The following is a 15,933-nucleotide window of genomic DNA, read 5'->3' as shown; positions in this document are numbered from 1 at the left end:
TTTTTTTGTCTTTACCGACGCTTATAAGCGTCGGCGAATTCCCAGCCCACGCATCGCAAAGCGTGGGTCAGGCGTCGGGCAGGTGGGAGTGGGTCGGGTTTTTACCGACGCTTTTTCTTAGCGTCGGCAAAAACAGGACTTTCCCGACGCTAATGAAAGCGTCGGAAAAATAGTCAACGCCGACGCTTATAAGCGTCGGCGTTAGCAACCTGTTTTTAAAAAAAAACAGGTGAGGCGCTCCTGTCTTTCCTCCGGCGCCTCCTCTCTTTCCGGCTGGATCTCCTCGGGGTGGCCCAGGGACGGGCCGCGCACGTTCTCGTCCATGGCGAAGAAGTCCGTCCATAGGGGGCTGGACGGCGGAGGCGGTGGAGACGGCGGTGGGGGGTTGGACGGCGGTGGCGGAGGAGGAGACGGAGGCGGGGGACTTCGCCCTGGCCGAACTCGCTGAGGGCGGCGCCAGTGTTCTTAAGGGCGACTGCATAGGCGGAGTGGGCTGCAGCGAAGGCGTTGCGTGCGGTCACCGCCTCCTTCATCCACTGCTTCCGCTCCCGGCATCGGAAGACCGCCTCCTCGTTGTCCACCCGCGACTGCGCGCACCCCATCCCCTTCTCCCTCGGTTCTTCCTCCTCCAAATGCCCCGCTCTTCTAAGAAGAACGGAAGGTGACGGGATCCAGATGGTTGCAGTGTGGTCACCGAGGGTTTCGAGGGGAAGAAGGGTCTAAAGTGGAGGATCTGGTTCCGCAAAAAGCGGCAGAAGCGGCGGCAGAGGCCAGAAGGGAGCGCGTGCCGGCACCCTCGTTGCTTGCCGCCGCGCAACGAGAGTGTGAAAGGAACGGACTCAGAAGAGAGTTTGTGACGGCGATCCGGAGGAGCCCTCGAGTGCCCCTGCTTCGAAGCCCAGGCGGCGGCGGATTAAAAGAAATTAGGGGAGAACGGGTGGGGTATCCGGTGTGGGATTAAAACAAAGAACCTCCGACGACGATGGTGGGGTGGGCGGATGGAGCGGCAGAAAAAAGGAAGGATCGGGGGAGTTGGGCCCTTTTGGCCTCCGACGACGCTTTAAAGCGTCGTCGTATCTTTTGGCCTACGACGACGCTTTAAAGCGTCGTCGTCTCTAAGATCAGGGGGCGCTGGGTGAAGGAGGGATCGGGGGAGTTGGGCCCTTTTGGCCTCCGACGACGCTTTAAAGCGTCGTCGTATCCTTTGGCCTACGACGACGCTTTAAAGCGTCGTCGTATCCAAATTTCACCCAACACTAAAACAAAGCGTCGTCGAGTTTCGACCGCGCTCGTTTTTCGCCGACGCTTTTTGATAGCGTCGGAGGGGAAGAGTCGGGAAAGCTATAATTTTTTGTAGTGTCAGTATTTGTTATTCCTAGATACCCAAAATTTGAATCCACTTTCTAGAAACTAACTTGAGATGAACACATTTTCAGAGCCTACCAGAACTTGACTCTAAGCTTAGTTTTCGTCTTGGTGGCATTCAAATCCTAGAAAATATTAAATAGGGAGACATGCTTGTTTGTTGGATCCAATCTTGTAGTACATGAATTACAGATGTAACTTAATTCAATTATGCTTACTGTTTTTCTATGTGACAGAGTGTTCTTCTTTCTAACTAAAAGTTTATTTTAGTTCAGATAGTGAATATGGGTAACTTCACTCATTCTGTACTTTATGTATATGTATTAATCAAAGCTTGACAAAATATGTTCAGGTTAACCTGCCTAAGTCAAACTATTTGCATTTTGATCTGATTTTGAGTTCCAAATTTTTGAATCATGGAAATTGTCTGTTTCTTTGATCATTTTTCATGAAGAGTTTCAAGATAAAGTGCAAATATTACTGGCCAAATTGATACATCTGAAAATTCAAAGGTGGTGTTTGTGTTCATATTGACTAGATCTACTTTACTTGTTTTTTCCTCTCTTCTTGCAGGATGGATATTAAGAATTTCTTTTCAATTTTGCATTTTTTTTTTCAAATTTTGCCTCGAATTTTCTTTTCAGTGTTTCTTTGCACATGAGATTATTAAGAACATAGACACCCCACTCTTTATTCTCAACCCAGCATACGATGTTTGGCAGGTAATGCTTATCCATTATGCTTTCTTTTGTTTATCAATATGTGTAATTTCTCAAATATCATTTCACAATATGGTTTACAATGTATTCAGATACAACATATATTGGCTCCAGAATCATCTGATACTCAACAATCATGGCAAAGGTGCAAGCTGAACATTCACAATTGTGATTCCAACCAGATTGAATCTCTCCAAGGTCATAACTTGCAAAGTTTCATTTTGCATGATTTTTAACTTTCTATTTCTGTTGGCACTGATGATTGGTACAAAAAAATATCTCCCTTGCATTTTTTATTGGCAGGATTCAGGGTTGCCTTGCTTAATTCCTTGAGTGATTTTCAGCATAACAGGAATGGGGCCATGTTTATAGATTCTTGCTTCATACATTGTCAGACAATAAGCAATATCACATGGCACTCTCCAAATTCTCCAAAAATTAATAATAAGGTAGATATCGTTGCCTTATTTCATTACTTTGTCCACTTGGAAATGCTAATATAACTAATTTTAGACTTATAAATTATAATTGTGCAGACATGAGGAAGAGCAAAGGGAAAGCAACAGGTCCACTGATTGTTCTTTACTTTGATTGGATTTGTTGACATTTATATTGTGAAATAACTATAACTTTTTATTGTTGTGCAGCTATGGCCAAGAAAAAAGGAAAACCAAGAGGTAATGGAAAAGCAGCTTTAATACTGGCTGCTACTCAAGTTCCTCCTCAACCTCCTAGGTTGCCTGAGCGTGTCGAGGAATGTCATGATGATGATGATTACATTCCTGATGGGGACATGAATGAAGAGGTGGATACAAATAAAGAAATAAATGATGAAGAAATGAATGGTGCAGTGCAAAATTATGAAGAAATGGCAAGAGAAGGTTCTTCAAAAGATGAGAGAAGAGATTGGCTTTGGACCAAGGCATCTAGATCAGGGGAGTAATGGTGATTCTGGTTCTGCTGATCATGCTTCATTATGATTGCTTTTGCCTTAGATGATAGGTCTTTGCATTCCTAGGAGGAATGAAATCTCTGTTGATCTCTATGATATATTTTTAGACTTTGATTTTGATGGATTTAGGATATGTTGATGCCTATTTTGAATGATATTTTAAATAACTTTTGCGTAATGTTGAATGCCTTTGCTATTAATGATATTATTATTATTGTTATTATTATTATGAGCCAATCAATGTACCAAATATACCAGGATATTACATTGTGATTAGTGACCAAATTTTTGTTACTAAATTGTTACCAAGTATTGTGACGAGCAGTCATAAACTTAGTGACAGGATTTTGGTTAATAAAAATTAATTTTGCTCAGAGCGTTTGTAACAAATTAGTGACGGTAACCTTATCTTGAGGGTCAGTGACGGGATTAATGATAAATATAGTGACAAAATGTGTGACCATATTTGTGAGGACTAAATCTGTCACTGAAGGTTGTGACAGATCAGTGACCAAACTTGTGACCGCATTTTGTGATAAAATCAGTGATCAAGTTACCTTCGTTACTAACGCCGCAACTGGATAGTGACGGAAAATACGTAATTTTTTAAATATTTAATTCTTGAATTTGTAACGGCTTAGTGACAGCGGTTCTGTCACAGAGGTTAGTGACGGAAATCGTCGTCGTCACTGAGAATTTAGTGACGCGTGTTTTTGTAACCAATTCAGTGACGGAAGCTTCGGTCACAAATTCCGTATTAGTAACCGGAAACACGGTATAGTGACGGAAATCGCCGTCACTATACGCGTGTTTTCTGGTAGTGATAGTTAGTCAATGCAATTACAAAAAACAGAGATAACTTACCCCTCTAGTAATAGGCTATCGTAAATGAAATTTATTAATAGGCTATCGTAAATGAAATTTATTAATACACCGTCAACACTGCACTCTAAGAAAGGTTTCAGCTGAGAATATGCACCACCATCAACTTCCACGATTAGTGCATCATGAAGCAGATGGAACTCATCAATTACGATCAGAATGTTAACAATGAAAAATGTTTATTATGAAACATCGATCGGTAAAAGGCCGTCCGAGATTTTTACGAAACAAAAAGGCCATTCTAGATGAAGTTTATTACATACACCTCAACAGTCCATTCTAAGAAAGGTTTTATTTTAAAAATGCAACTTCATCAGCAGCCATGCATGCTTTATGTTCTCCCCTTTATTAAGAAATCACGATCTGCACAAATGGCGAAGCCTTATAAAGGCTTCGCAGTCCTTGAGCAGCTTTTATATATCGTTCAATATTCACTAACGATGTTGCCTTCGAGACGTCTCTGCTCATTTCTTGGAGAACCGCTGATTTCTCTAGCAAAAACTGCAGGAATGATACCTCGTTTTTCTCTCCCTTGAGATGGCTCTGTAGGCACTGGAAAGGCTGTACTCGTACAGATTCCCAAAATTCTAGCTCCTCTAGAAATTTCTCATCCGCATAATCAGCGTACTGAAATTTGAGAAAAGTTATGGCTTTAGTAAATGATAAACAATAAAATTGTAAAGAGTATGTATTTTATACGCTAAATTCAGTTTATTTACCTCAAGGACGTGCAAATTTCCCATTTCAATTGTTAGGTTTTCCAGTTCTGAGCAACTTCTCAGCAAAAAAGCAATTCCTCGTAGCTCATGACGATGCATCGCTATCTTCTTCATTTTCAGATGCTCAAGTCTATCGATCGGCTCTTCTAAATGTAAAGGATTGGTTCCAGTGTCTATAACCTTTTACATATCAACAGGTGTAAGACATTGATAATAACAGTAAATGCAATCTGGATATCATAGTTAACAGACAGTTTCAAATTGAACACAGCAATGGCAGATTAATAATCAGTAATTGGAATCTTAATTAATCAGCTTAATTATCAAGAGATATATATATATATATATATATGCTATATTAGTCTACTTAGTTCTTCATAACCTAGTAAAAATGTTATCAAGCTAACTCCAATATGATGAACGAGATTATGAAATGGTAGCCCTTGGTCATCTGAGTTGGTCAGTGGATTACAGATGGATGATAGTCAATAATCAAATTGATTCTCAATATAAACATTTCTTCGTATATATATTTAAGGCGTGTTTGGATGAACGGATGGACAGAAGATACATGGTTGGATGCTTGGATAAGAATTTTTAAGGCAGCAGAAGAGGTGGCTTGATACTCTTTATCCCTGAAAACTAGGATAACGCATTCAATTAACGGGCAGGGGTTGTAGCTTTGGAAAGATGTCCCTATAAATTCGGGATAACGAATTCCGCAACCACCTTCCATCATCGTTCAAGTTCCCCATGCAGTAGTTAACTTCGGGAGGTGCGTCCAAACAGGGTCTTAGTATAATCACTACGCTATGAATTAATTCCAAATTAATGCAACACGTTGCAGCATGGAAAGAAAACCAAACTATATATTCAACTGAATCAAATCCAAACCTGAAGTGTAAAACTGCACACGGCCAAGGTCCTTGCACTGGCCACCCGACGCAAAATTTCATTGCATATAACATCACCATCGGGTAAAAATACCCATTCTACACCGAAGTTAAGCTCCACTTCCTCCAAATTCGCAAGCTCTCCAAGCTCAAATTCTTTCAATGCTCCGGAATACTCGAATCGTTTAAGTTTTGGCGCTTCCACCATGACCTCCATGCAGCAATAGCAATTCTTGATGGTCAAGTGTGTGAGCAGCCGATTCTTGTACTCCAAGATCCTTATATCACCAACGAAGGATGAGCTCGCTAGCTTGAGTTCCTCGAGACATCGACAGTTGAACATCAAGTACTCTAGTGAGTATGGACCTAACTAGACCTTTTCAAATGCAATTCTCTTGAGATAAACATATGCACCCAGCCTACTGAGGAAGAACCGATCGACAAGCTGATAGCTTCAACGTGCGCAGGCATCGACAGTGTTCATAAACAAAAGGGTTCGTGTCACCAACAGAAAAATCGAAGGGATCGCAGATATCACTGAAATCAATCTCAAGCTCTTCCACGTCCCTCTCAACAGCAAACTTGATCCATTCCACGATTTCAGCAGCATACTCCTGAGGGTAAGAGAAGTGGAGGCGGAGGTGTTGATCTTTGGCTCTTGGCATCGGGCAATGAAGCGGCGGACGTGGTTTACGAAGGCCACACGGCCAGTTCTCTTGATTCCGTTGGCAAGGGAGTTCCGGGCATTGAGTCGCAGGTAGAGGACCTTACTGTCGAGGGTGAAGTCGGCCTCGTCGAGCACGATGTTCAGGGAGCAGGGCCAGATCCTTCTGTATCTCTTACCAAGGAGGTTCATTCTTGCACCTTCTTTGAAGGGTAACTTGCCGACTATGGTAGCAACAAGAGGATCTGGAAGATCGCTCAACCTGTCCACCATCTGCGTAGGGTTTTCCATGGCAATCGATCGAGAAGTAAAGGAAATGAAAGGAGGAGGAAGAAAGAAACCTCTTGTTGCACTGTCGGTTCTCTTTCTTCCCGGCAACGATTTTACCTCGAGCTACTGCATGGAAGAGGCATGCAACATGCCTTGCAATCCTATCTATAAGCCTATTCCACCAACTTTTATGGATGACTGCATGAATAAGAGAGAAGAATTAAACTTGTCATTCCCTCAACGCTTCTCTTCCATTTCTCAGTCGCAAAAAGGAAGACGGCCCTCCAAAACCCTACCCAGAGTCAGACAGCGGCAAAAGGTGAGAGAGAGAGAGAGAGCGCTTGTGCATAACATGCATTGCACCATAAAACGGTACTTACGGACGGTGGCAATGAATTGCCGAAACTGGGTCCACATAAGCTGTTTTGCTCATAATACAGACAGCTTTTTCACATTCCACTAGAAAGCGACATACCATGTATCAGTTTCTCGTACCCACTCAATGTTGGACACATCAGCTTAAGAAGGAAGTGCTAATTCTGGAGCCCACACTCGTTGTACAGGTGCACGTGGGGACACGGAGATTGCGTCGAATGAGAAGTCTCAGCGAGTCGGGGTTGCATCATTCCCGCCAATCAACCGTTGGATCATCCACTGGTCCCTTTGAGATCTGTGCAGGCGGTGAGTCAGGGAATTCGTAGCGCTTTGAGAGCTGTACGATAGGTGATCGAACGGTGATTCAAGCGAAGGAAGGGGATGCGCAAAGGATGTAGCCCAGATCTCCATTCAGCTGACGGCGCCTCAATGAGGCCAGTCTGACCTTAATTTATGGCTCGGCAATTGGCATGGCTTTAAGGCGCTGTTTGGTTACGTAGTTTTAGTAAAAATATTTTATCAAATCAATATCTGCAGAATTTTATGAATATTTCTAAATAATGTTAGATAATCTAGATATCTTATAATATCAGAAAAATATATTTTATGAGACGCATGACATTTCACGTTTTCTCAAAATGGGATCTCCCAATTTTATTAAAAACTATTTTTCTCCGAAACTCTTAAGTCTTCTGAAAATAATTTTTATAAACCGGCACCCAAACAATATCTAACAGCCAAAGCTAAACCAACTACTCGAATGTGGTCCATACCCGTAAAGTATGAACCAAAGTAGATATTGCTTTTCTGGTTCGAGCGGCTATTGGGTCCACATTTTTTTTTTCAAACGAAGCTATATAAGTCGGATGCATGGAACCGTGCTGCACCGCCGGAGTAGCAGTGGGATGGGGAAGGGGAGGGCAACCAGGCTCGATGCGGCAAGAGTCCCACTCACCGGAGCGTGCTCCACCGGACCGACGAACGCCGCCTCATCACCATGCCCACACGGATGCAACATCGACAAGAGGGGACTAGACAGGGACCGAGGGCCAAGAGCGATTGCTCGACCGGACCGACGAACGCCCCGTCTGGACCATAGCTCACACGCTGACATGGCGAAATCCGAGCACCACCACGCACTAGATAATAGAAGGCAACCAGGGACGATGTATGCACATATCCAAGCAGTACCAAGAGGGTCGTTGGGGGAAAAAGCATGTGCCACCCGATTGGGCACCTCGGAGAGTTGGGGTGGGGGGAGGGAGGTGCAGAGGAGGGGGGCCAATCATGCACTGCGTGGCATGAGTCCCACGCCCGAGAGTGAGCTCGGCCAGACCGACGAATAACGCCATGAGTCTGCACGCAACGGGCACCACCACGCACTAGATAACGGGAGGCAACTAAGGGCGATGTATGTGCACATCTGAAAAGTATCGAAAGGGTCGGGAGGGGCAATCATGTGCCGCGCGATCATGTGGCACTCGGCTGGGAGCAGGCTGAACCCCCAAAACCAACGAAGGGAGGCACGAGACCATCCTAGAGCGGATGAAACTTTGACTGCAGGGGACGGGACGGAGCCCATGGAACATGTGAGGGGGATGGATCGGAATTACAAAGAAGGCCAATCCAGTTCCGCATGCGTGCGGCAGCAAAAACATCATTAGGGTGGGACGAGCCGATGACCTTGGGACTTGAACCATCTCGTGCGTCCCTTTCACACATTTCGCGGGTCTTGGCCCGCACGAGGGCCCGTCGACAATGGAGCACCACCATGCAGTAGATAACCAAAGGCAACAAGGGACAATGTATGCACACATCCGAGCAGCACCGAGAGGGTCGAGGGGGGGCAACCATGTGTCGCGCGACAAGGTGCCATGGCTGGGAGCTGGCTGAACCTGCAAAACCGATGAAGGGCCACACGAGACCGCACTATAGCGGAGTTTGACTGAAGGGGACGTGAAGGACCCCATGGAATATGTGAGGGGGATGGATTGGAGACAAGAAGTCCAATCTAGCTCTGCGCGCGCGGCGGCGAAGGCATCTTGAAAATGGGACGAGACGACGTCCTTGGGACCTGAACCATGCCACACGTCCCGTGCGCATCTCTCACTTAAAATGTCATCCTCTAGAAATCTAGCTTTATTAGATTATACTATTTATGGTATATGAGATGGACAATAGAATGAATATCTTTTTGATCTTTCTGGATAACCAACAAAAAATCCACTAATCATTCTAAGATCAAATAACTTTTCTTACAAGTCGAACACCTTGGCTTCAGTTGGACGTCCCCATAAACATATATATCCCAATCTAGGTGCCTGCCAGTCCATAGCTTATAATTAAGGAGTCTTTTGAATTGCCTTAATAAGGATCTATTTAAGATATACGTAGCTATCTTTATAGCCTCTCCCCACAAGGAAATCCCTAGGGTAGAGTAACTTATCATAGCCCGAACCATCTCTTTAAGCAGCGTTCAATTCCTTTTTTTAGCTATACAATTTTGATCTAGTGTGCCTGGTATTGTGTATTATGATACAATACCATGTTTCTTTAGGAATTTTGTTAATGTCCTAGCCTTTGTTTCATCTATGTGTCTACTGTATTATTTGTCACCTCTATCTGTTTTAACCATTTTAATCACGTTTTCTAATTATCTCTCTACCTCTGTTTTGAATTCTTTAAAGGCCTCAAAAATATCGGCCTTATCAAATAGAATATACAGATATATGTACCATAAATAATCATTAATGATGTGGCAAAATAGTTCTCACCTATTAAACATGGGGAAAAATTCCATCTACATCAGTGTGAATAATTTCCAAAGTTTCTTCACTCCTCCCAGCACCTTTTTTAGATGCATATGTCTAACTTAACTTTATGCAGTCAACAGAGGTCATAAAATTGGTGAAGTTTAATGATCCTAAGACCCCACCCTTCTCTAACTTTTTGACCCTTTCCTCTGAGATATGCCCCAATCTCCGATGCCATAACATAAAGGAGTTTTCATTAATTCTGCTTTTTTTATTGCCAATAGAAGAGTTTAAAAAGAAAGATTGCTCAAGCGAATGATCCAAAAAAAAGTTTATAAAGACCATCACATAACAAACCAGAACCAACAACTATAGAGTCCTTTATTAAATTAAGTATAGTGTTTCCAAAAGAAACATAAAAACTAACTTTGTCCAAAGTAGGAATAGAAACTAAATTTATGAAAAAAAAAGAAGGAACATAAAAGGTCCTATCTAAATCTAGGAAAAATTCAGAATCCACAACTATCCTATAGCATCCAACTACCTTGACATACAAATATGCTTGATTTCCAATGAAAAATAGATCATTCACTTTCAGTTGGAGGCCTTCTTAATAGAAAGCGCTACAAGTCGTTGGCAATACACATAGAGTAAAGGGTACCTTTTTTATGCAACCATTATTCATACTTTATGCAGTTTTTCTTTAGGTATCCCTGCTTTTTGCAGAAAAAGTATTTGATTACCTTATTGCTGACTTCACCTAATGTCACAGCTAATGCTTTCTTCCATTTTGCTTTGGATGCATCTTTTTCTTTACCTGCTCCTCCACTAACTTGATGTGAAGCAAAATTTACATTCTCTGTCTTCTTCCCACTCAATCTCTCCTCCTCTTGCACTCATTGGTTTAGTAGTTCATTAACTGTCCAATCCTCATTATGTATATTATAGTAGAGCTTAAAGAGATCGCACTTAGATTGGAGACAACTGAGAATAAAGTGGGCCAAGAATGCATCAGATATGTAAACCTTAATATCATTTAACTACGATGCAATATCCCTCATATCCATAATATGCTCACGTATACCAATTTTACTTGTACATAAAGACTAATCTCATCATTAGGATGTTGGCCTTGGTCTTATCAGAGCTTATAAATTGCTACTCCACAACATCCAAAAATTCACATGCCTTGTCACATGAAGGGATGGATCCCCCTAATATACCTCTTCATGTTGGATTTCATGGTGCAAATTGGAGCGCTCCTATTTCTCAAAAAAGTTTTTCTGCTCTGGTGTGCTTTCATCCCTAAATGATGAAGGTTCATCCACTCAGAACACCAGGTGAAGGTCAACACATCCTAATGTGAGCATTATTCTTTTTTCCATTCCCAAAAATTTGATCCATTAAGAAAAAAAATTCTTCCTACGCTGCTATCAATAATTGTTGAAATAACTGTTGGACATAATACATGCTCACATTATCATCAAATAATGAGACTAAATGACAATTAAACTATCTAAAGTAAATTCAATTTCTTTATATTTAACTTTAGTGGGCAACCAAATGCATCATTATGTTTCTCCTTTGGGCTAGTGCCATAACATGCTAATGGCTATACTTGATTAGTGATATATCAACATCATTGGTGAATATAGCAAGATATGCACATTGAGTATAAGCAAACATCACACTTTTAGGCATTAAAGTGCGACTCAATCCAATGCACACTCTTGCGGTCTCACCCATTTAAGCATCAAACATTGCGGTCTCACCCATTTAAGCATCAAATAGGAAGATGCTCTTTTGGGGACGACTCAATATTTAAATAGTTTAGACACAATTATGATAGTATTAAAACTTTCTTGGATCAATTATATTTACCCATCATTATATATTATAGAAATTTTTGTTTATTTAAAAATGATTCAAGGCCCAAAAAAACTCCTTTACTATGGCCATGGAGACTAGAAACGGTTCTTCGGCCATGGAGTCTGGGAATGGTTCCTTAGATGTACCATGAGGCCAAGATGGCTAGTCGCGGGTCTATATCTATAAAAGGAGCTTTCATGCCTTACAACTCCTAAGCTCTGATACCACAATATTAAACTATATGGGGCAATAAATTTTACATGAAGACAAAGTCATTGATGCTTTGACCTTTGAAACCAGCCTGCAATTACCCCTGCCGCCCACAAATAGCATGTTGATTTTCCAAACCCAACTCCAAGTATTTCCAATTAGGAGGACCTCACAAGCACTCTTGTATGACTTAGAGGCTAAGTTCCGTAGGATATCCTTTTATAATGTGCCTCACCCATCAGAAACATATTAGAACAAGTTACGGAGACTAAGATGGGCACTATCTCCACTATGGTTGTGTAGAATTTAACTTTATTGCAACCACCACAAAATATATTCCATATAGGCTTATCTTGAATCAGACTTCAAATCAAATTAAAACAATTAAAACAAATCCCGATGTATGTTAGTGTGGGCCACATTCGGATGGGCTCAATCAGATAAATTCCAACAATAACCTCCTAGTCTTTAAAAGAAAAGTGCCTAATTAATGTATTTTTTTCATGGTAATCCATTCATTTTGATTAGAAATCTTATATTAAAAAAAGTAATCGTCAACAACATAGTTTCATGGCATAATTAGATACAAAGAATGGAGGGGTGGCTTGGGGATGCTTGTCACAGCCACCACCATCATATCTCCAAATTGAGGCCATGTTGCACCCATTATCTACAAGCTTGGACGGAGGTGAGAGTGGATTGGTGATGGTGAATGCTTGACTACTTGCCTTGCCCGAATGCAATGTCATCACATATCAGGATGCGGCAGAGAAAACTTCCTACAATATCCTGTGCACACTACAGGAAATATGGGTTTTAACGACGCTTTTTTGCCGACGCTTGTTCTAAGCGTCGGCAATTTTCCAACTACCGCCGAAAATAACCGACGCTTTTTTTTCAAGCGTCGGCTAATTACGACGCTTATTAACGTCGTCGTAGAGTTGGGATAAGACGACGCTTATTCGCGTCGTTGAAAACCAAATCTCTTTGAGGAGTTCACTAAAATGGCTGCAGGAAGAGCCATCCACCAGCTACGCAGGGAGGAGAAGAAAAAGGGTAGAGAGACAGGGAGGGAGAGGGGCGGAGAGGCATTCAGGCAGCTCCGTGTCTCTCTCGCGCGTGCTCTCTTCCCAGTCCCCATACTCTCTTTTCTTTCGAAGCCCACAAGTAGAGTAACCCTCGTCTCCTCGGTTTCGACGTGCGACTCCGTTCGATTCCGGCAGCTCCTCCGCTGTCTCGGGGATCCAATCCTCCGTCGGAGCTCGGTACTTAGCTCTCTACACCTCGTTTTCGATCTTGTTCCTTTTTTGTTGTTTCTGATTTTCCCCATCTATACGAATGCTTATGGAAAGTGATCCGCTGGATTACCTGATTGTTGATGGATTTGATCGGACTTTAGGGCTTTGTTCTGAATGCTTTGTCTTCGTCGATCGGAATTGGTTTCTGGTTAAATGCCATCGATTTCTATGATCTTGATCGATATGGTTTTTGATGAATGCGGCATGCGCGGTCTAGATTTGTTTCTTGTCTGGTTGAGTTTGCTCTCAACTCACATTCTTCGTTTATTCTCCTTTATGGAATGCTAGGTTTTGGATTTTTTGTGTTCGTGCCCCCGTAGAGTTTGGTTGGGATCTAATGGACCAGGTTAGAAGTAATGTGCTTTCCCTTCTTCTGGTAGTAGAATGTGATGTTTTGAGTGATAATATGAGGATTTTGGTCGCAGTACGAGAAGGTGGAGAAGATTGGGGAAGGGACCTACGGAGTGGTGTACAAGGCTCGAGACCGTCTGACCAATGAGATGATAGCTCTGAAAAAGATTCGCCTGGAGCAAGAAGATGAGGGAGTTCCCAGCACAGCCATAAGAGAGATCTTCCTCCACCCAGGTACTTAATTTTCATTAAGCAAATAGATGAAACTTGTTCTCTGAGCAGTAGGCGAAGAACAAAAATTACTAAGAGCATTGGCATTCCTTGGAGCAGGTTTTTCTGGTATATTGAGCCTGGCTACTTTGGCATCTGCTGATGAAGCTGAGCATGGCCTACCATGTCCAATCTATCCTTGGCCTCACAAAGGCATTCTTAGTTCCTATGACCACGCATCGTAAGTGGAGTACGATCTCTATAATTACTAATTTTTTTCTCATTTCTGTAAGATTCTTATATTCGCTATACTGATTTAATTATATATTACATGAGTTTGAATGAATTTATGCTTTGAGATCTGCTGCATCAACTTTGAAGAGATCTCTTGTTATCATTTAATGGCTAACCTGAGTAGCTTAGTAGCTTGGCTGCAAAAAAAGGTTGTCCGTTTTAGATAACTAACATTTTGTTCATCTACACAACGAAATAAGCAAAGCTGTATACTAGTTTTAATGTGGATGTACAATGATTGAAATACTAATTATAATGAACTTGAGCAGAATTCGGCGCGGTCACCAAGTTTACCAACAAGTTTGTGCTTCTTGCCATTCAATGTCTCTGGTTTCATATCGAGATCTTGTTGGTGTAGCATACACTGAAGAGGAGACAAAGGCTATGGTAGCTGAGGTTGAGGTGGTTGATGGGCCAAATGATGAAGGTGAAATGTTCACACGTCCTGGTAAATTAAGCGATCGTTTCCCTCAGCCATATCCAAATGAACAAGCAGCAAGATTTGCCAATGGAGGAGCATATCCTCCAGACTTAAGCATTATCACCAAGGTAGTATCACTGAAAATTTGGACTCAGATTTGCATCAATGTCTGTCTGGTTCTTTTACTAATGTTGTCCTGCATATTCCTCCAGGCACGACACAATGGCCAAAACTATGTTTTTGCCCTACTCACAGGATATTGTGATCCTCCTGCAGGTGTTTTGGTAATGTTTTTTCTCTGTTCTTTAAGTATTTATTGCGACATTTTTTCCATGTCCATCACAGTTCTTGTCTCACTTTGTTTGGATGATAATTTTTGGCATATCTGATAAATTAAATGGAGCTATGGCTAAATAAAAATTTACATATTATCAATTATGATGTATAAGTTAATGTATCCCATTTTTACAAATATCTAAGGTTTCTCTTTTTTGTTTTTTTTGTAGATTCCTGATACTTCAAATGCTCGTAGAGATGATGATGATGGAGCTGAATTCCGTCCCTGATACTTTGTAGATTGTTTTTTATGGAGTTTGATATGTAAAACTACATTGTAATTCATAACTTTTTATGTAAATTTATATTTTGAATGATCTAAATGTTTATGTCAATATCAATGTAATTTGAATGTTTGGTTCATATTGTATAATGTGTGTTTTATGATTTATGTAAATTTATGGAGTTTGAAATCTAGTGGAATTTACTAGAATTGATTGGGATATGCCACTTAGGATTGATTTTGGTGCAGGAGACTGAGCAAAGGTGTGGAATATTTGGTTGAAGCCTCGGCAGCAGAGGCTGAGGCAATTAGTGCTACTCTGTTTTTTAAAAAAAAATAGGTGGCTAACGCCGACGCTTATAAGCGGCGGCTTTGAGTCTTTTAGCGACGCTTTTAGGCGTCGCTAAAAAGCGTCGTTCAAAACTGATCTTTTCGCGACGCTTATAAGCGTCGGCTTTGAGTCTTTTAGCGACGCTTTTATTAGCGTCGGGAAAGCTCTGTTTTTGCCGACGCTTTCTCTTAGCGTCGGCAAAAACCGGACCCACGCCCACCTGCCCGACGTCTGACCCACGCTTTGTGGTGCGTGGGCTGGAAATTCGCCGACGCTTAAAAGCGTCGGTAGAGACCAAAAAAACCGCCGGAAGATATCCTTTTTTTTGTAGTGGCAAGGGCCCCATCCTCTCACCTCTAGCGAACTATACAACTATCAGCTCATCATCCTTACTTTTCCTAATAACTTTCTTCTTGTATCTCCATCAAAAGAGTAAAACTATCTTCTTTTATCTATTTCTAATGAAGGTAAAACATTGGAGTGATATTATCTAGAGCCTGCTCTAAACTAATAGAGCAATGATATAAAAAACCATCATAGAATTTAATAATATATCTATTATCTATTATATATATTTCAAATAAAGTCTCAGCTCATGCAAAGTTCGTTATTTGCTATAAGGACGCCTGTCACAGCCACCACCATCACATCTCCAAATTGAGGCCGTGTCAGTTGTCACACCATTTATCTACGAGCTTGGGCGGAGGTGAGAGTGGATTGGTGGTGGTGAATGCTTGCCTTGCCCGAATGCAACGTCATCACTTATCAAGATGTGGCAGAGGAAACTTCCTACAATAT

At 41.7% G+C, this 15,933-nt stretch overlaps 2 protein-coding genes and 1 long non-coding RNA gene across 4 annotated transcripts; 2 read left to right on the top strand and 1 right to left on the bottom strand.

Annotated features, from left to right (window-relative positions):
• Positions 1-1,973: 1,973 nt before the first annotated feature.
• LOC120106726 lies at positions 1,974-2,749 on the top strand. The gene is made up of 5 exons (XR_005508777.1): positions 1,974-2,087; positions 2,177-2,282; positions 2,388-2,533; positions 2,621-2,650; positions 2,732-2,749. It is a non-coding gene; the product is annotated as an uncharacterized LOC120106726 (long non-coding RNA).
• Positions 2,750-4,266: 1,517 nt separating this feature from the next.
• LOC120106725 lies at positions 4,267-6,467 on the bottom strand. Its single transcript, XM_039119768.1, has 4 exons — positions 6,143-6,467; positions 5,532-5,881; positions 4,638-4,817; positions 4,267-4,545 (listed from the first exon to the last, which is right to left on the bottom strand). The coding sequence occupies exons 1-4, from the start codon at positions 6,465-6,467 to the stop codon at positions 4,267-4,269; spliced, it is 1,134 nt and encodes a 377-aa protein (XP_038975696.1).
• Positions 6,468-12,693: 6,226 nt separating this feature from the next.
• On the top strand, positions 12,694-14,973 carry LOC103700669 (cytochrome c1-2, heme protein, mitochondrial-like). Of its 2 annotated transcripts, XM_039119780.1 has the most exons (7): positions 12,694-12,936; positions 13,258-13,315; positions 13,395-13,554; positions 13,651-13,771; positions 14,094-14,373; positions 14,458-14,529; positions 14,752-14,973. In XM_039119780.1, the coding sequence occupies exons 2-7, from the start codon at positions 13,307-13,309 to the stop codon at positions 14,809-14,811; spliced, it is 702 nt and encodes a 233-aa protein (XP_038975708.1). In that variant the 5' UTR covers positions 12,694-12,936; positions 13,258-13,306; the 3' UTR covers positions 14,812-14,973. The 2 variants fall into 2 exon arrangements, with proteins under 2 accessions (XP_038975708.1, XP_038975709.1); XM_039119781.1 differs by lacking the exon at positions 14,752-14,973 and having other exon boundaries at positions 12,848-12,936; positions 14,458-14,696.
• Positions 14,974-15,933: the final 960 nt, after the last annotated feature.

Source organism: Phoenix dactylifera, unplaced genomic scaffold (genome assembly GCF_009389715.1).
Source record: "Phoenix dactylifera cultivar Barhee BC4 unplaced genomic scaffold, palm_55x_up_171113_PBpolish2nd_filt_p 000612F, whole genome shotgun sequence".
In the NCBI taxonomy this organism is placed as follows: Eukaryota; Viridiplantae; Streptophyta; class Magnoliopsida; order Arecales; family Arecaceae; genus Phoenix; species Phoenix dactylifera.
This window is presented reverse-complemented; position numbering and strand designations above follow the sequence as displayed.